Below are 20,761 nucleotides of genomic sequence, written 5' to 3' on the forward strand. Positions count from 1 at the left end.
GTTACTTAATCCAGGTTTACATAACCTTCATTCAGCCTTTACTCTGCCATGAGCTTTTCATGGTAGCTCACTGTTGCTAAAATTCACAAGCATCACCTCCATCAAACTTAGGTATCACATTTAGATGAATGTGTGTGAGTTCAATCCTTGCAATAGGTCTTAAAATTTGGGCATCATCATTAATTTGGGTATCTCCATCATAGAGTAAGCATGATCATGTGTCTTTCCTCATGGGATCTAAGTCTTGTCTTTTAGTATATATATATATATATATATATATATATATATATATATATATATATATATATATATATATATATATATATATATATATATATAGAGAGAGAGAGAGAGAGAGAGAGAGAGAGAGAGAGAGAGACTCTCACATACATCTTAAATTCATTTCACTACTTGCTTTCTTGATCTCATGTGATATTGTCATCTTTCCTTGTGATTATATTAGCCCACTTTTGCAGAAAATATGTGGAAAAGAGCATTATTGGGAGTTGTAAATTCAATTTTATGTGTTGTAATAGTTAGGTCTTAATTAGAACTTACATTCCTTGCTTTAGATAGAATGTATGAGCATTGTAAATGTCATAAATGGCTCATTTTCATGCTTTTTGCCTTTATTTCTCAAATTCTCACAATGGTGAAACACGAATGGCACGTGCACCATTTCGTAAGAGGTAAATTAATCCTAAGTTGATGATTTACATCAACGGCCATAGTCGGGATGTAAACAAAACTTAGTATTTTTATCTTTTATGAAATAACATTGGATCCACACTGGATCCTTTTTCAAAATCATCATATTTTCTTTAAATGTTTTTTTTCTTTTATCAGAATTTAATCTAAAATTAACTCAATATATATACCAATGGCCATAGTCAGGGTATATTGAGAGTTAATTTCATTTAAATTCTATAAAAGCACAAAAAATATATTTTATTCTTCACTTGAATTTAAATGTAGTTATTATATAATACATTCAATGACCATAGTCAGGGATGTATTATGTCTTCAACCTCATTTTTAATTCATTTAAAGAATGAAATAGCTTTTCAAAATTCCAAATTCAAATTCTTTAAATGCATTTCATCATTTAGGATAGAATTGCATCATATTTTCAAAAATTCCTTTTAAAATCCAAGTGATTGTGAATATCTCTTCTTCAAATTCCTATTTCAATTCTATCTCATTTCCAAAACTTTGAAATCAAATTCAAAGTTTAAAATTCAACTTGATTCATTTTATAAATTTTAAGTTCAAGTTCAAAGTCCAATTTGACTTTGAAATTCATTCTCAAAAATCAATTTTGAAATTCCAAAAATCCAAAGTTAGATCCTAATCTCAACTTGGATCCAGATTTCCAAGTATCAATCTCCACTTTTTGGATCTCAGACTTCAGATCCAAAATCCATTCTAGGATCCAGAATCCCATTCACATTGGATCTCAGATTCAGATCCGAAATCCATTTTAGGATCCAGAACCCAATTCTACTTTGGATCTCAGGCTTAAGATCCAAATTTCATTTAGGATCTACATCCCAATTCTACATTGGATCTTAGATTACAGATCCAAAATTCCATTTAGGATCCGGAACCCAATTCTACTTTGGATCTCAGATTTCAGATCCAAAATCCATTCTAGGATCCAGAACTCAATTCTACTTTGGATCTCAGAATTCAGATCCAAATCCATTCTAGGATCCAGAACCCAATTCCACTTTTTGATCTCAGATCTTAGATCCAATTCCATTTAAAAATTCAGAATCCAATTTCATCTTGGATTCCAGAATTCAGATCCAATTCCCACTTCGGATTCTAAATCCAGAATTCGATTTTAAATCTCTAACTCTATTTAGAATCCAAACTTTGGATTCAGATTTCATCTTGAAATTCCAACTTTCAAATCAATTCTATTTCTCAATTCTATTTTTCCCACATTTTCATTCTTATTTCAAATTTCAAAAGTTAGAATTCAATTCCAATTCATCTCTATTCTGATTCAAAGTCCATTTATGACTTTGAAGTTTTTCTTTCTTCTCCTTTTATCTCAAATTCAAGATCCTTCCTTTCAAAAAGTCTAGATTATTTGCCAAGTTCTGATTATCCCAAAAACTTAGAACTGTAAATCTTAAGTTCTAAGTTAGAAATCATTTCTTCACTCCCTTATCAGATTCATCTCAGAAACACTTAGAAAATTTCAAATCATTTTCAAAAAGAGCATACATCTTTGCATTTCTCATAAGCATGATTCTTTGTGCATCTAAACTTAGAATAAATTCTTAGATAATTTCTTAGCAAAGCAAAAGGCATGAATTCGACCCTTGGTTCGATTACCCCTGGTAAAGGTGCCAGGAACGGTCGAACCTCGTACCGACGAGCAGATCCCGTCTCTTAGTTTTCCCGCAAATATTTAAAAAATGGAGGCGAATTATTTTTTCAAATATTTTCAAATTAAGGTCAAGTGAGAACCGCAAAAGAATTCCTCTTCTCTTCTCTTCTTTTCTTTTCTTTTCTCTTCTCTCTTCTTTTCTCTCTTTTATTTTTCTCCCTTCAAAAAGGAGGAAAATAGAGGTTAGAAAAGGAAAAGAGAAGGAAGAGAGAGAATATTACGAGAGAAAATTTTTTGCGATGATCACATAGTCTTCTTCCCCAAGGTGGGGCGACATCCATTAGAGATCCAGTCGAGCTCTAGGCTACTTTTGGTAGTTTGTTAGCATTTTGGTAAGTTTTAGAATTTAGGTAAGTGTTTTTAGTGTGTCTAGATACATTGTATTAGGGGAGTTAGTTTTAGACGTTTTTAATGAGAATTGTAGTAAGTTTCCTTAGGTAGGTAGTTTCATTTAGTGGCTACATTCATTAGAGGTAATATAGGAAATGTTTTGGTTGTGGTTTTAGGAAAGTTAAAAAGGTAGAGTCATTACTCCAAAAAGAAAAAACGTTTTGAGAAAAATTGATTGCCCAAAAATCGTTGGCCCTCATTTAGGCAAGTTGAAATTGAGTTCAATAGAGAATCAATATTTTTTGGAAAGTTACATTGAAGTTTTAAATCCTTTCTAAAAGGTTTAAACGGTTTTGTAAAAGGTATTTATTTGTGTTGAAAATAATTTTTGGTAAGTCAAAATCGTGGAGACTATTTTGAATTGGACTATTCCAAATTACCTACTTACCTAAATAGTTTATGAAAGACATTGAAGAGGTGTAACTGTCCTTAGTTGGATGATTTCCACCTCTTACCTTTTTAAATTGACACTTAAGGTAAGTAAAAGCAAACCTCAAGCTGGACGATTTTTGCATTTATCAACTTTCCAAAGTTATTCTTTTTGAGTATTTACTCTTGCCTATTTCATTAACCGTCTATAGTAAGCTAGAATTAATTAGTGATGATTAATTTAGTTAAGTATATTAACCTTAGTTAGGAATTAGGTTCTTAAATAATTAAGTTTTAATTAGGTCTTATCTTTTAGGCGTGTAATTAGTAGAGTCATATTTGTTTCTTATTAGCTTTAATTAATTAGATATTAACTTTAAGTGTCTAAATTAGTCATTGTCTACAATAGTTGACCTAACTTAGTCAACCTAGTTGACCCAAGTAGGTGAGTCGTGTCCTTAGTCTAAACCTAACCGAGTCCACCCAGTTGAACCTAGTCCTAGTCAAACCTTTAATCTTACCTCATTAGTGTAACTAGATAGTTGATCTTAGTATTAATTCATATTAGATTTAGTATAAGATAGATAGTTATTCATTTAATCGTTCTAGTTAGAGTTTAGCATTGTGTGTTTAATGTGTGTTTGTTAATTGTTTTTCTTTTTTATGTAAGTAATTCAGTTAGTTCATTGGCATTTAGTTTATATTAATTGCATTACTCATTCATATAGTTAAGTGCATGCTTTAGTATCTTAGTTACAATTGCATTATTAGTGCATTCAGTTTTCAGTCATAAAGTGCATATTATATTCCATTTTCGTGTCATTTAGAATAATTGCATTTACCAGCAGCATATACACTGTCATTCAGTGTCATTTAGATTGCATTAGGTTTAATTTGCATTTTGTAGTGTTTAAATAGATTTATAAAGTAAATAGTGCACTTAAAGAAAAACCTGATTTTTGCCCTATCGCACTGTCATCATTTCATGTGCAAAAATTCTGAGTTTTTAAAAAATTCATTTTTTATTCACTTTATTGGCGTGTTATCTGACTTCGGACCAAATTTCAGCTCGATCCGAGTTAGTTTGGTCTGATTTTTAAGCGTTTTGTGAAAACCGCTTTTTCTGGTTTTTAAATTTCGGGACCTGCGATATCCTGATTTTTCCCAGTTTTGAAACGCTTATATCTGGAGTTCCAGATATCATTTTTTCATTCTGTAAAAACTGTCAGATTATTTAATCTGTTAGTTATAGAACAGAATAAATTTTGGAAAAATTGGACCTCGTTTGCTTTGTCAAACTGTGGTTTTCCAAAGAACTGTCAAAAGTCTATTTTACACTAGTTAGGAGCATCTTGGTAATTTCATTCTTTTCAACATTTTCGTACTGTTTTTAGTATTTTATGCATCTTAGGAGCTGCATCTGCATCATACAGCATTGTTAGACTTAGGTTAGTTGATATTTGAATTTGTTTAATATTTTGATTAATTGTTTTATTGTAATTAGGAATTATTTTGCTAATTGCTTGAAAATTAGGTTTAGTTGCATTTTTAACTTGCATTATTAGAATAAATTACTAACTCTTCATTTTCCTTTGTTTTTAGGTTGAAAATCATAATCATTTTTCAGGGTTATTGTCTAAGTGCAAAGAGTGGATAATTAGCGAAAAGACAGGAATACCCTTGGCGTGGAACAAAAGACTTATTTGCTTTTCCATTTCATTTTAGTGATAATTTGTAATTGTAGTAGATTTGTGATTGTAGACTGATATTTGTAATTAATAAATTAAACTTTTGAGAAATATTCTGAGTAATTCTTGTTCCCTGTGGATTCGCCTCGTACTTACCACTTCGTGGAAAGTCGATTTTTATATCTTTGGTTGACGATTTTCCAAAGCTTTTATTGAAAATTATTGTTTTAAAAATACCACTTCCAAAATATCAACCACCCATACGCAGTCAATAGCAAAGCTAGAGATCCAGATGAGACAGTTGGCTGAGGCCTTGAGCAAGCACAACGAGGAAAGCCTTCTGAGTCAGCCTATCGTCAACCCGAAGGGTAAGAAACCCATGTCTTATGGTCTGCACCTCACAGAGTCCCACACTGAGCAGGCCAATTCTGTTATGACCCTTCAGAGTAGAAATGCATTTTCCCCTACTCATGTGTCAACTGACGAGCCCACTGCCACACCTATTGACCAGTCGATCTCTTTCACCAGGCCCGAGGAAAGCGGGCAGGGCCCACGACCTATGCCTTCTCTTTCGTATATCCCTAGAGCCCCTTTTCCTCAGGCCCTAACCATACCGATTGATTTTGGCAAGCAAGGGGCAGGCATGCACGAGATGCTTGACATGTTCAAGCAAGTCCACATAAACATCTCTCTGCTTGATGTTATCCAACAAGTGTCTACCTATGCAAAGTTTCTCAAAGAACTTTGCACGCATAAGAGAAAATTAAGGTTGTTGCCTAAGACAATCTTCTTGACTGAGCAGGTGAGCTCCGTGTTTTGGCACCAAGCCCCACTCAAGCTCAAAGATCCTAGGGCACTGATTATCTCGTGTGTTATAGGGAACATGACTATTGAGCATGCACTGCTCAATCTTGGGGCAAGTGTGAATATTTTGTTGGGTTTCCTACATAATACTTTCAGGATTGGAGATTTGAATCCCATGACTACTGTTTTACAGTTGGCTGCTAGGTCTACCAAGCGTCTACAAAGAATCTTAAAAGATGTGTTAGTCAAGGTCGAGGTTTTTTACTTCCATATTGTTTTTTTTGTTTTAGACATAGAGGGCACTGATGTCGCTCGCCAAATCCCCATCATTCTGGGCCGACCATTCTTGGTCACTGCCCATGCTCATATCGATTATCATACTGGGGAGATGGAGGTTTCTTTCGGCAACAAGCACTTATGATTACATATCTTTGATGTTGCCACGAGAGCGACAAGACATTACGATTGTTTTCAGGTGGCAGACATCACAGGGAAGAAATCTGATCTGCAGTTGGATGTGTGTTTTGCTAATTATTTGGTTTATGACTCATCATTTGAGAATGGTCTCCACAGGGAGACTAAACTCCTTCCTTTCAGTCTAGAGAGTCACCGTAGAGTCCATAGGGATAGAGTTAGAGGAAACATAGTGCGTAGTGTCACAGATGATGTCATTTTCCTCAGAACTCCTAATTGAGCATGACTTCACATCTATTGATCTCATGGATGATGAAGGGTCTCCAGATATCCATCTGGCTGAGGACGTAAAACCTAGCGCTTTATGGGAGGCAACCCATATTTATGATGTACTATTAGTAGCTTTAGTAGTTTTTCTGTTTTTAAATAGTTTTTCTTCATAAGCGTGAATGATAGAACATGTATGCATTGAATTTTTTTTTGTATATTTTTATGAGTTGCATAACATGTAGACATGTGGAACCTTTGTAGACCTATTCACATGTCGTATTAGGTAAAGTACCATTGTGTGGATCAGGTGACTTCTACCCCTTTTCTCCCAGTTATTTTTGTTCTCATATGCATTCACTCAGTTTCATGCAAGTATGAAGAATTGCCACTGAGGACAGTGTCATTCAAGCATGGGGGAGGATGTAGTTTGTACACCCAAAATTTTATGTCTTTGTACTTGCACTTTTGATGACAACTCATAAAAATTGGGCTTTTAAGGAATGAATTTGAACTTATATAACTACTTTGCAAAATCTAATGTTTTTAGAGGATTTTTAAGCCCCACAAAAAAATTTTCTGACACGGATTTAGAAAACCGTAGTTGTTTATGTGGATTTCAAAGAAATGATGATAGATGCATGTTAGAGTTTATTTTGAATCATAAGTGTGAATATACACAGTTTATTTTTGAAAAACTAAGCAAATGAACAATATTGCATTCATGAGCTCAAAAAGTGAAGAAGAGCATATGTTTAGTTGTTTGATATCTTCATATTCCCGAGTAGTTGGGAGCTCAGACACAAGTTGAAGTGTTTGATTCCTATGTTGAAAAGGATAACGAAGGAAGTCACTTCTATGTCTAGTTGATATCTGTGGCCTATTTGGTTCGAGCAAGTAGAGCCTGAGGGGTGTTTACACCTGATGCCCTAAAGCTATCTGGTTTGGGAGCCACCGGCCCGAAAGCCCATTACATGGACTTTATAGATAGCCTAATAGATGTTGACATTGCACATGACAGAGAAGCAAGCTAAACGTAAACTATAAAAATTGAAGGTTTAATGACTTTAGCGATTAATTCTGAGGGATATTTTGTATATGGTGCCCTAAGGTCATCTGGCCTGGGAGTCATTGACCCAAAGCTTGTTACACGGGTTACAAAACTGAAAATTTGAAATAGTGCTCAACAAAAAAAAGAAAGAAAGAAAAAAGTGTAAAAAATTGAAAATCAAAGAATGAAAAAGAAAAGAGCATAAAAGAAAAAGTTCACTGCTTAGAAGCAAATATTGAGAAAACTTGTGCATAAACTATATAAGTGAGGATTAGTGAATAATGGCATGTACTTATTTGATTTTTTTTAGAATAAAACCTAAATAATTATGCTATCTAGAAAAGTGAAAGAAAATATTGTATTCTGTGATGGCCTATGAAAGACTCTAATCATGTTTTGATAATGCAATGGTATGAAATATTTGTGAAAACAAACTTCTCAATTGCCTAATGCTTTTTGAAGTTGAATTGTTATGCATACATGACAGAGATGTTTGTGGGTAGCATCACTGCAAACCCTCACGAGACCTTACTCGTCCACTGGGGTAATCCAGGGGTTGAAAGGGCTTGTTGCATACGCTAAATGCAACCGTGATTCCTACGAAAGTGAGTTAGGTTTTTGTTTTGATTAGTTTAGTATTTTAATTTTTGCTTCAGTTCGCTCGGGGACTAGCAAATGATAAGCATGGGGATATTTAATCATGCATAATATTTGTATTTTATTCATCTTATTTTATGTATAATCCAGTGTAAAATTGCATTAAAATATATTTTTATCATTAGTTTTGAGAAACTGTATTGAAATAGAAATTATCAAAAAATCACGTATTTCAAAGCTTGCCCTGCATTTTTTTGGTATTTTTATTAGATAGATTTTTTTTCTAATTCGTAATTTAGTTAGATTAGGACTTAATTATTTTGAATGAGTTTTAGAAAAATATCCCTTTTAAAAACACATTCTTCAGAAAGAGACCCTATTTTGGAAATAAAGAAAAATTATCAAACTCTTTTTGAAATTTTAAATTTTAACCTAATTAGGGATTATAAATAATGGTTTTGAGGGCTGAGAGGACATTTTTTCCAGTAGCCTCAATGTTCCCTTTGCTCCCTCTCTCTCTTCTCTTTCTCCCTCGTTTTCGATCCTTGCCGATTTCTCCCCTGCTCTTCTTCTTCTTCTTCAATTTTTCTTTTCTTTTCACATCCAATCTCTCGTCGGCAACCGTGCTTTTTGTTAGGGAGGCGTGTGTTCAGCTGGGAAAGACCATCTTCTCTTCTCATCCAATCTGTCAGAGGTGATCCGCGATGGTTTGCTTTTTTTCTCCCCTGTTTCACCATAGATCTAGTTTTGCATCACATAAAGCATAGCATGACATATAGTTTTGTTAGATCATTGCAGCATCTGCATATTAATCTAGTTTATTGCATATCTTGCATCTGAAAAAAATAAAGAAAGAAAGAAAATACAGATTTTGTTTTAATCCAATTAGTCGTTTTCTTGATTTGTGCATTAAAAAATATTGATTTAAGTAGATCATAGTTTTAATATAGGTTTTATATTTTGTTTTCTTGATCCTTGATTAGTTTAGGATTAGATCTAGTGTAGAATAGGCTGCAGCATGTTCCTTTCATTTATTTTCTTTTAGATCATGTAAATAAATTTCTTTCAGCCGGTTTAGCATCTTGCATAGTTTTTCGAATTATTTTTTTTTGCATCAACTAGATCATGCTTATTTGTTTTAGTTTTTGTTCAATACTTGCCATTAAGTTTAATCAAATATTAGATTAGTTTTAGTCCGTTAGATTGCTTATTAGTTTAAAAGAAAAAAAGAAAAAAAATCGAAAGCATAGTGCAGCGTTTTGCGTCATTAGTTCTCTTTATTAGTCGACTAAGCATTTTTTTTTTGGTTTCATCTTATTTTCGCCAGTCACCTATAGTCGGTTTGATTAATGGTTTGATACTAATTTGGTAACATGTTTCATGGTTTTATTTTTTTTATGTTTTTGTTTGTTGCGTGATTGATTTCCTTCTTTGTTAGTATATAGTATATTAGATAGGTATTATCAACGTAGTTTACATAGGTTAGTTGATTAATGTTTTTACACAGCATAGGTTAGCATACTTTATTGATTTTGTTTTTTGTTTTTTGTTTTTTTAGTTAACGTATATGCATAGTCTAATTAGTTTATTTTAGTTTTTAATGAATAGGTGGTTAGTTCATTGATTCAACGTTGAGTTTTATTTTTTGTTGTTTAGTGAAAACAATCATAGTCAATATCTTTGTTTATTCTTGTTAGGTGATTCATAGATTAATTATTTAATCAAGATTAATAGTTTTGGATAGTTTGTAATTACTTTAGTAGTTTAAATCACGTTGGATTCATGTTAGGTGTTTTAGAGTTATTAAGTCTTATTTATCATGCATAGCTAATTAGATTAAGTTAGTCGATTTTTATTTTATTATTTCCTTTGATTTTTAGCATGGCTTAGGTTACTTGTATATTTCAGTTTTATTTATTAGTTTACATTCATAAACTGTACAGCATATAGGTTATATTAAATTAGTTAAATTAGTTATTAGTTGATTTCTTGAATTAATTAGTTTCGTGAATTAGTTTGTTAGCAAATTAGTAGTTTTTGTGTAGTTAGTTAGGTGGTTTTGCTATTTTGTCATTTAGTGTAGGTTGTTACAAGTTAGTTCATAGTTTGGTTAATGTTTAGTTTAGATTAGTTAATGTTTAGTTTAGTTTAGTTAATTCAAATCTTGTTTCTGTTTAGTTTTTTTAATCATTAGCTAGTAAATTCTCGTTAGTTTTTGTCGTACCGCGTTGTTTCTTGTTTTTATGATTTGCAGGGAAGCATTGGAACGTGCTGTAGAGCCCTTTTCGTGCCCTCAAAATACCCTCTGAGGTCCCTTCAAGCCCTCAGAAGTGCCTTCAGGAAGCTTTTAGAGGGACCACAAAGTAATATGCAAATAAGAAAAACAAAAGAAGGGGACTACTAAGGACTAAGAGTACTAAAGACCTTTTATTTTATTTTTAGATTGGGCTTTTATTTTATTTTTATTTTAATTATTTGGGTTGTAATAAGGCCGTCAATTATTGTTTAAAGTCCTCTGCAGAGGGCTACATTCTCTCCCTTATTAATTCAAATAATTGATTTTTATTTTTGACAATAAAGAGTAGTTAGATTTTGTGTTGAATACAAAGTATTTCCCATTCTCTAAGATCGACTCAGACTCCACTACTCGTGCGAGCCTGTTTTTATATTTTTGATGTCTGGCTTTCACTTGATTTTATTTAGAAATATTATTTTAAAAAACATTTTCATAAAACTCACACCAGGATTCAAGCTTTTCAACCAAATAAAATTCACTTTGATCTGACAACGGAGTGAAAAGTTATGAGCAAAATAAATTTTAGTTTTAGAAGGTAAGGCTCACTTCAAGTCAATTTTTTAACCAACCAAATGGTCAAGTATAAGACCACAAATTTCTATGGAGGAGGATGTTATCTTTCTAACGCACTAAACCATGCATAAATACAATGCACGATTTGCAAGATATAGCCAAAACACTACACCCATGCGAAGAAGGGCTACAACCAACTAAGGCTGGCGAGAATACGTGTATTGCCACCAGCTCCTAACGTCAATACACAGTATTGCCACTAAATAGATGATGGCAATACCCAATACTCGCCAGCCCATGTTTAGACCCAGTGGCAATAATTTCTTAGGGTGTGTGGTGTGTTTTAAGGGAATCAGGGGCTCCAAAACCTATAAATACCTCCCCCCCACCCACCCACCCACCCACTCACTCACTCACTCATTCCTCCCTTTCCAACTCATACTCAAAGAAAGCTTTCAAGTCCTCTCTTGAGCACCCAAGTCCCTTTGGAATTTTCCCTTTCGAAAAAAACATTCCCCTCAAAAAATTGTCTTGTTTTTTGAAAAATTGTTTCATCATAATTGTAGGTTTTTAGATTTTGGGTGGGAAAAATCCCTTGCTTCCCAAATCTCTCTCTCTCTCTCTAAGTGTTGCCCAACTATAGATCAACCTACACAACCTTCATTGTCCAGGGAGGAGGCCCTGAGGTAAGTTCAAATTTCATTAAATTTTGAATTCTCTATATATTTTTTTGCTTTTTTGGGTTCTTTTTCCCAAGATTATGATTTTCTTGGTTTTTTTTTTCAAGAAACCTCTTTTCTTGGATATTCCATTACAAGAACCTTGCTCTTACATGAAAACCCCCCTTTTCCCACTAACGCGTCAACATCACCAAGCTCAAGACGCTGCCACCATGCTGGATTTTTGCGAGGAAGGGATTAGGGTTTTCAAGAAACTCAACTAAGTTTCTCGCTCCTCTCTTTTACTTTAATTCATTATTTTCTTTAATTTTCTTGAGAAATTTAGATTGTTCGCACACCTTCTAATTAAAAACATACTTTCTTGGATTGGGTCCATCATCCAAGTTTACATTAAAGATTCACTTTTTATGGTTCAAGAAAGCTGAAGAAAAGATTGTCTGGGGTAAAGATCTCAACCTTGATTGAGTCTCTCCTTGCCATTTGGGAAGGAAATACTCAATTTTGTAGGGAGCGGACAGATTTCATCATTTTTTTTAAAAATGAAAGTGAGTTTTAAAATATTTGTTTTTTTAATTTTCAAAATATTTTCAAACCTTGTTGGTAAAAAAATCTTATCGGCATCAGATTTTGGAGAGCGACACATTCCAATTCATGTACACGGAAGGGCCAAATCTCACTACCAATACTTTAAAAAAGGACTCCCAAGAGGGTGTTTTTAGGCTGATCTCAAGCCAATGGTACCACCGGATTGCTTCCTCCTCCATGTGAATCGATGCAAATCACACTTGATCTTGATCCAGAGTTTTGGCTGATTTTATACTATTTCTCGGCTCAAGAGAGCCAGCTGGTTGGATAAGCCCCATAAATCTTTTCTAAATAAAATCAATTTAAAAATAGTTGTTTGTGGATTTTTTATATTTACAACCATCATTTGATTCTTGAAATCCCATAGATTTTGGTAACTTTGATGGCACAATTGTTGTGACCTTATTATCTTTATCTTTTTACAATTTGGATATGGAGCTTCGGCTTGAGATCTGTTCATAGTGGCTCGGTTACTGCTTCGAGTCAAAAGTGTCCTGATGATAATTTAATGGAGCAAAGGTTTCATTCTTGTTTTTTCTTTTCACATTCCAAATAAACAGGTGTATGTGAGCCTTGCAAGAATTGCCATTCACCAAAATTTTGAACTTGAGTATCCAAATATGCAACCAAATTGAATAAAAGTTGGATTAGAGATGGGATTTTAAGCATCCCAAATGTCGTCAATCCTAGGATGAACCACAATTGGGGTTATTTGGAATTGCAGAGTTCATGGAAGCCTGGCGTTAAAATCCCATAACCATAAGAACCTTAGGCATGTCAAGATGAAGAACCATTTGATGGTGCATTATCACCTTGGACCTATTAACAATCACTATTATTATTAACAGATTTGGTAGCCTGGTTTTGCCAAACAGGTCACTAATTCATGTTCAACGCCCTAGCTTTGAATTGTCTAGGACTCTGGTAAGGATGTAAATGGGTTGGACTCAGGTCAGATCCAGGCATTACCAAGTTTGAACTTATTGGATCTAGAGTCGGATGGGCGTCAGCTAAAACTGGATCAAGATTCGAGAAACTTAAAATCCAATACTTGTATTTGAAGCCAGATCTTAGTCGAATTCAGAATTTATTTGGACTCCGACTCAGATTCGGATGCAAAACACGATACTAAGTCCGGATTTGATTATTAATTGGATCCAATTTTGGCTACAAAATTTTACTAAATGGATTCAGATTCAATCAGATATTTGACGTGAATCCTAACTGTTTACATCCCTAGACTCTGGGCTGCCCACATGCTGAGCATTTCAAAGTGCTTTATTGGTCTTTCCTCTGAATCTGATCTGTAATTTGGGGAGGAGAAATTTGTTCTTCCAATTCACTTGAACCGGCCTCCAAGCGGGGTTGGCATAGTGGGGTGGGACCTTGGCTGCTAGACGGGCAGTCACGGTTTGATTCTCATAGATGTTGCCCCTTTGCACAAGCCAACGCGTAGGCCCCAGGGGCAGGGGTCCTAGCCTCATGAGTTTTACGCTGCCGGCACGACGATCATAGGTATGGCAGGCTGAGACAGCGCCACCAGCTCTTGGTGCCGGGTGCAGTATCTTTGGGTTATAAATAAAAAAAATAAATAACTTGAACCGGATCCTAAAAACGGAAAACTTTAAAAGGAAATTCACACAAAAATGTAAGGAAAATTGAAAGTTGGGTGTTCAGACCCTCCTTACTTTCATTAACATCCACAGCACTCCATGTTCTTTTCTATACATAGAACCCCTATTTGTTCTAGTGAGTACCATATTTTCTAATTAGATTATACTTTCTTTTCTGATTATGATCAGATACAATCACTGATTACAAAGGAGAATGTTTACCCAATTTGGAAAGTGATGTATTCAAGTTACCTGAGTACAGACAGCTTATTGACTGCACCCAATTGTACTATTTAATCAATCGTTATACTATTCTCTGATAAGTAAAGAATTGCAGGTCAAAATTTACTGTATATAGTATGTATAACTTTGATCGGCTCATTTGACCTAGTAAATAAACTCAGCCAAATGCCATAAAAATCATTGAAATTCATTAGTAGATGACAAAGTTATGCCCTGTTGAAGTTGTGCGACAGTTTGCTCTCTTTTGGGATCTAAATGATCAGCAAAGTTAGGTAAATTGATGATGGTGATGATGAGCTGATCCATTTTAAGTTTATTTTAAAAATTAATCGTACCTGCTTACAATCTTCAAATCATCCCCTTGGCCTTGGTAGATGCATATCCTCTCTACAAATACAATGGTATATATATCATATAAAATCAACAACCAATCCTGACTGAGTATGCATCATTGTTAGGCCATACGTCCTTCTTGTCCACCTGCACCCATCCGTTGTGGCCAATGCCCTAATTTTCCTGAGAAAATAGAGATGAGTTCCGGCAACCGATCCAATGATGACTTGATGACATTTGATGATGAGCCAGCTGGGTCTCTAGTGGTTGTAATGATCTTGAACCATTGGCTTGCTGGGTCACATTTCTGATCTCTGTTTAAACATTTGCACGGATTAGTGACAATATTTTGGTCCGAGTCAACGTCCACACACATGTGGGTTCCATCTGAGGAATTGGAAGCTAGATGGAGGTTCGAGTCGGAGACCGGTTCCCATCTGGAATTCGCCTCAGAGCAAAAGATTCCAAGTTTCACAGGCTTGCCCAAGCCGACGGCTTGAAAACACATGCTGGTTCCCTTCAGCTCTAGAGTATGTTGAGCTGTGTAGGTCCAGGCTTCCGACTCGATACATGGTCCAAGCATGAGTGGATCCAAGAGTAACCTTCTTGTTATGCAGAGTCCGGTCGATGGGTGAAAAATTAATTGGTATGGGCTCTGCTCCGATAGACCCGGACCTAAACTCAAACATCATTCATGATAATGTAAGTACCCAGTAGAATAGTTAGTTTATTGGCAAAACTTCCAAACTAAGATTGCACCAACCTCTTGACATTGTAAATATATAATAAATAAAATAGTATATCATCAATATGATGATATTGATAGGGATTAACTTTACCTTTGTGTGATTTGCAACCAAAATATCATTATCAAAAGTCAAATTATTCAACTTCGTGGATACATGGGCTTTACATGAGATATGACCCAAGTTCATGGACAAGGATAAAAACATGTAGTGAGAAACTGCAACCTCATGGACAAGGATAAAAATAACAAGGCGAGGTTGGGTCTCCTGAACCAAAGCCGGTTGTGGATGGATAAGCCTCCAGATTGGAACCCTAATACCAACTGTTTGATGAAAATCTTGAATGTATTTATTTTATTTATTTTGCTTGGCCCCACCTTACTAATATAATAAATTTGTTCGAATTTATGAACTTGTCATGTTAATGACATAGCATTTATTTTTTCTTTTACAAAAAAGGAACACCCGTCTCATCATTTGAAATAGAATGGTTTTATGTACATTCAATCCTAGCCATTCAGCAAAACCAGCTATTGATTGGATGGTTAAGATTGAAGGTATGATGGAACCCATCCTATTTCAAATGATAAGATCCGTGTTCTTCAAAAAGTGTCAGCGTCAAAGTTTTCATTGTCCACCTCAACAGTACTGTTTGACCTTTTCAAATTGGAGAGGGGGAAGATGGAGGCATGGGACCCCATATTAATGGAGGGGTCATTACTAAGGATGGAAGTGGACCGGCGATGGAGGACATGAAACAGAGATGAGGGAAGGGATGGACTTATGCTTTTCCCCGACCTCCGCCTTGCCCACCCCACCCTGTCTCGTCCCCAATCCTGTTTTAGGGATGGCAATGGACCAAGGGAAAACGGGGCTCCAACCCGCCACGCCCCATTTGAACCCGTGATGGAGAACATAAAATGAGAATGATGGCAGAGATGAAGGTTAAAATCTAAACCCATGCAGAGATGGAGGTCCGGATTTTGAGATGGGGGTAGGGGTGGAGACCTTGTCCCCCGCCCCAGTCCATAGTTAGTACGTGGTCGGGGCTGTCTGCTCTCCAAATCTGAGGAGACCACAAATCCGTTCCATTCATCCCTACCTTCATAACCCCTCCTTAGGATTTAATTGATGCTAGTTGTTTACATCAAATTGGACTTTATAGATGTGACGTGCACCATTCATTTAGTAAAAATCAACATTTAAATCGTTGAAATCTAACCTATGCAGCACTTTTTGGTGATTCCAAAATTAACAGTTATATTTTTGGTTAAAAAAAATAAGATAAAAAAGACCATGTTGAATCCATTTATAAGGTTAGTTTTGATTAAAATAACTTGCATCATAAGATTTAAGAGGGGTATATATGAAGACGGGGGATGAGTGAAACTCCCACGTAATTTCCAATATCATCCAAGAATTTATTATAAGCCCATTAGATGAGATGGATCGACCAATTAAAAGTCAAGAAGAAGGAAGCAAATAAGCATTCAGAAAAGCAAAGCACCAAGTTAAATAACGCAACTCACCTTGAAGTGGAGATTGAAGGAAGGAAATCCTTTTCAAGAGACTTTGGTTCCTTGGTCCACACCAATTCCAATTCAACAGGCCATACGTCTCATCAATCCCAATCTTGCCTTCCCTCACGTAGTAGCTGCCCTGTAACGCCCACAACGCCCAGTCCATGTCCATATCAGCCAGGACGCCGAGCAAGCAATTCAAGTATCTATTGTCGTTGGCATTAACCCCTCTCTCATCCAACCCAAATTCGCTAAGAAACAATGGGTACCTTTCTCTCTCTCCCCTCAATAAAAACCCTCCCCTCCTCATGAAACTGCTGACTACCGACCCGCAAACCTGGTTGGGATTACCGTTAACCCAAGCCTGACCGTCAGAGAATCCATACCTGCACCAACAGTAGTGAATACATACATATTAGAGTTTAGCACCAATTTTTTAATTAGTATTCTATAATCAAATTAAACAGATAAGCTTGAAAAAAAAAAGTTTATTTGATAGCTTCAAAATAACCCGCATATAATATTCATCCTGCTCTCACCAGTGCAATTCGAAGACCAATTTGTTGGGAAAGCTCAGCTTCACAGAGGTGCCTCCGTTCTTCTCTACAAAACTCAAATCCGTGTCGAAACTCAACCCAGAGAGTATAACCAACACATGAGGGTTTGCAGCATGAACAGCCTCTGCTCCCTTCTGCATGTACTGGAACCACTGCTGCTGGTTCTGCTTGGGGCCACGCAACTCGTTCCTCAGGCTCATCCCTACCACTAAGTTGCTGCTGTTGAACATGGAAGCCACACGCACCAAGCCCTTGATCCAGGTGTTGGGGTCGAAGTACCGGTCATTAAAGAAGCCGCTGCCATCGAAGATGCTGCAGCACCATCCGGGCTTGCTGATGTGGTTGTCCAGAATCACAAACACTGAGTTGGAAGCAAGGCTTGATACAACTGCTTGATGCACGCGTGAATGACAGAGTTAACCATCATCATCATCATCATCATCATCATCATCAACACACACACACACACACCAACAATTAAGTCGATCGATACAAAACTTGCACATTAAACTAGCTAGAGGGAGGATCCAATTAAGCTGTTAGTAGGCTAGATCTGCAGATACAATCATAAAAGTACTAGCTAACCAACAGAGGATATCTAGGAAATTGATTAAATCGACCTTCGAGTGTCCATTTTTGACAATATATATACCCATCTTCGATTCCCCAGATAGCGCTATGAGTAGCTAGCTAGCCAGTCTGAAATGCAAAACTACCTCCAAGCCCGCCTTAGCTAAGAATACTTCTACAGCAGGTATTCCAGACGGAAGCAGATCAGGTCATGCTGAACATGAGCTTTTTGCTCAGGCCAACATCGTGGCCGTCTGTTTGCATTTTGGATGAATGCCACTTAGCTGCTCCGTTGACTTTCTAACTTTTCAAAATACAAAACGGACGGCCACGATGTTGGCATGAGCAAAAAAGCTCATGTTCAGCATGACCTGATCTGCTTTCCTATTCCAGACTCAGACCCTAGCTTGCATCTTCCTTTCCAAAGTTGAAAAGAGTACAAATATGGACACAGTGTACCTTAAATGCATCAATCAAAGGCAGATCTATGAGATCAGGGTTGTGGATCTGTAGTGCTGCAATCGACTCTACTAGATTGAAGCTCTTGAGGGAGGATCGAACTGTCAGATTGGAGTAGGAGTCATTGGTGAAGAGGAAGAGGGGCCATGTGAGCCTAACACAATTGAAGCCCATGGCGGATATGAGCTTGGATATGGAATCCAACGGTTGTTTGTTGAGGCCTTCGGCAATCATCGTGTCGACATGGGACACCCAGTTGACGCAGGCGAGCTTGACGCGCTTGCCAGTCTCATCATCAACGATCCATCGAGAGTTTGTGGAGAGTGGTAGTGCTAAAGAGTGGTGTAAGAGCAAGGGGAGGAGTAGGAAGAGAGAGAAAATCAGGGGCCTCATGGGGGTTAATTTGCTGCTGTGACTGTGAGGGAGGGTGAGGGTGAGAGCCTGCTAATTAACATGGTGGTGCTTTTATATATAGTAAGTGAGAGAATCGAGATGGAGGAGTGTCTAAGGCACGTTGAGCCACGTGAGTTTGCTTTGAAGCATTAATGAAACTTTTTCTTTATTCAAGAAAGAGAGGAAGACTTTGGAATATGGATACATCGTTGGTGCAACTGCATGGCAATCACTGAGTGGTAACTACCTATTTCAGCCTTCCATTATAGGCTTTTTTCATAAGCCTATAAAAAGGAGACGCATTGCTTAATAATGAGAAACCACATAAAAGGTTCGTCCTCTTCTTTCACATACAGGGTTCAGGGTCCTGCTCATTGTATCTGGGCGTCCATAGGCTGAGAAGAATGTCGAGCACCCGACAGTCACATATATGGCATCTACTGGTTCATATTTGAATTCCGGTTTTGAGTTTGCGAATACGCCAACATTAGGTTATGGGCCCACCGACCACGCAATTTCGTTGCACGTGTGAGTCCATCCGGAGCATTTGTTTTTTGCTCGTCGATGTCGGCATATCCGATTTTGGCTGCTAATGCAGACTCGGACCTGTTGTCAGATTCTCACACCACCGACAGTAATGGTCACCGGTGACGTAACGTAGACGGCGGGTATGCTCCTTCTGCTACCAGGTGACCGACAGCGTTCTGGACCTCTGCTAATTTTTTTTTTAGAAAAGCAGAGGAGGATCTCTGTGTACCCCTTCGCATAATCGGTTTTCGCCGGGACAGAAGGGGAAGCCAGGAGATGAACGCTGCCACCGTCACCATCGGCCTTCGCAGGCGGGTCCACTGCCACGGTGGCTGCCTGGTGTTCAGAGTGTTTTTCAGTTTCTCATAAACAGAAAGACACGCTTCTACCCCCGACTGCTTGGGTCAGCAACCTGGTGAAAAAAAAAAATAGAGTAACTTTTACCTGCCGGTGGCGTTTTCGCCAGGGAGGTGAGAGGGGCAACGATTGCCGGCGCCGCTGACAGTAGAAATTGGTCACCGGACCACCGAGCTATCCGAAACCCCAAAACCCTCGTTGGATGGGTTTTTCTGTCAAAGGGGTTCCGGCCATGGGTCATCGATCGAGAAGGGGAGCTGCTGTCGTTCACCGTCAGCATCATAGGCAGGCATACCGGTCGTCCTCTGCACAGGGCCGACCCAGCCGATTGTGAGAAACCTAAAACCCTTTTTCGATTTTCTGTTTTCTCTGAATCCATCGTCGCCGTAGAGAGATGCTGTCGCCCGGGGTCGCCACCTCACCGACAGCTTCACCGACGACATCCCCTGTCACCAGAGGCGCCAAAGGGGCTTATGTCCTCTTCGATCTATGCTCTGACCGGATATCCGACCGCTGTCACTGGAATGCTCGGGGGGACCTCTTTTGTAGGCCATCCCTGATTTGCCGGCAGCACCGCCATCGCTGGACTACCGAGCTGGCCGGAATCCTGAAACCATCATTGGATGGGTTTTTTTCAAAGGGGTTTCGGCCATGTATCGTCGTTGGGGAGCCGGCGATCAGTCACTAGGCGACGCTGGGCATCGCCTTTTTCACCAGCGATTTAGTGGCTTCTCTGAAAGGCGAAGGGTTTGCCCTTTCGGTTTCTGAGAAACCGAATGCGCCCTTTTGTTTTATCGTTCTTTTTTAAAATTGGTTACCTGGGCCAGACCGGGTATTCCGACCTGGTGACGGATCCTGTATGGATCAGATCTGCTCTGAATCATATCTAGATCGGGTCTGACCGGGTCTTGTTTGGATCAGGTCAGACCCAGGTTTTTATTATGGATCAGATTTAGATCCAAATTGGATCAGATAGGAATCGTCACAGGATCTAGACACTATTTACACATGAACCAGATGAGTGATCGATACGGTCTTTTTTGGGATCAGTTCAGAACCATTTTTTACGAGTTTCTTACAATTTTTATCGATTCTAAGATGCAGAGTGTAACGCCCAAAATATTTAACTTGAAAATTTTAGAATAAATTTTTTTTTTCTAAACAACAGCAGAAAAGCTTTATTAAATCCTTAGTCAAAATATTTGGGTAGGTTACAAGTAATAGCACAGACTCAAGGCATTTAAGTAAAATAAATTCTTGCATTGAAATACTACAAGTTATTATATACAACTTGAAGATTTATTACAAGTCAGAAATCCTCAGGACAACAGAAGAAGATATGGTCACATGGCTCTATTCGCAGCGACGATTGCAATTGTTCGTCATT

The 20,761-nt window shown here is 37.3% G+C and overlaps 2 protein-coding genes across 3 annotated transcripts; one reads left to right on the top strand and one right to left on the bottom strand.

The window, feature by feature from the left end:
- The first annotated feature begins 5,140 nt into the window (after positions 1 to 5,140).
- On the top strand, positions 5,141 to 6,073 carry LOC149816588 (uncharacterized). Its single transcript, XM_089986933.1, has one exon. It carries the CDS (start codon positions 5,141 to 5,143, stop codon positions 6,071 to 6,073), a length of 933 nt encoding a protein of 310 aa, XP_089843059.1.
- An 8,143-nt stretch (positions 6,074 to 14,216) lies between these two features.
- On the bottom strand, positions 14,217 to 20,043 carry LOC149816589 (glycosyl hydrolase 5 family protein-like). 2 transcript variants are annotated; one of them, XM_089987696.1, is made up of 5 exons: positions 19,462 to 20,043; positions 17,050 to 17,455; positions 16,520 to 16,896; positions 14,847 to 14,919; positions 14,223 to 14,558 (listed from the first exon to the last, which is right to left on the bottom strand). In XM_089987696.1, exons 1-5 carry the CDS (start codon positions 19,751 to 19,753, stop codon positions 14,366 to 14,368), a joined length of 1,341 nt encoding a protein of 446 aa, XP_089843822.1. In that variant the 5' UTR covers positions 19,754 to 20,043; the 3' UTR covers positions 14,223 to 14,365. The 2 variants fall into 2 exon arrangements, with proteins under 2 accessions (XP_089843821.1, XP_089843822.1); XM_089987695.1 differs by having other exon boundaries at positions 14,217 to 14,919.
- Between the last annotated feature and the right edge of the window lie 718 nt (positions 20,044 to 20,761).

The sequence above is a fragment of the Nuphar pumila genome, chromosome 14 (assembly GCF_984573655.1).
Source record: "Nuphar pumila chromosome 14, dmNupPumi1.hap1.1, whole genome shotgun sequence".
Lineage (NCBI taxonomy): Eukaryota > Viridiplantae > Streptophyta > Magnoliopsida > Nymphaeales > Nymphaeaceae > Nuphar > Nuphar pumila.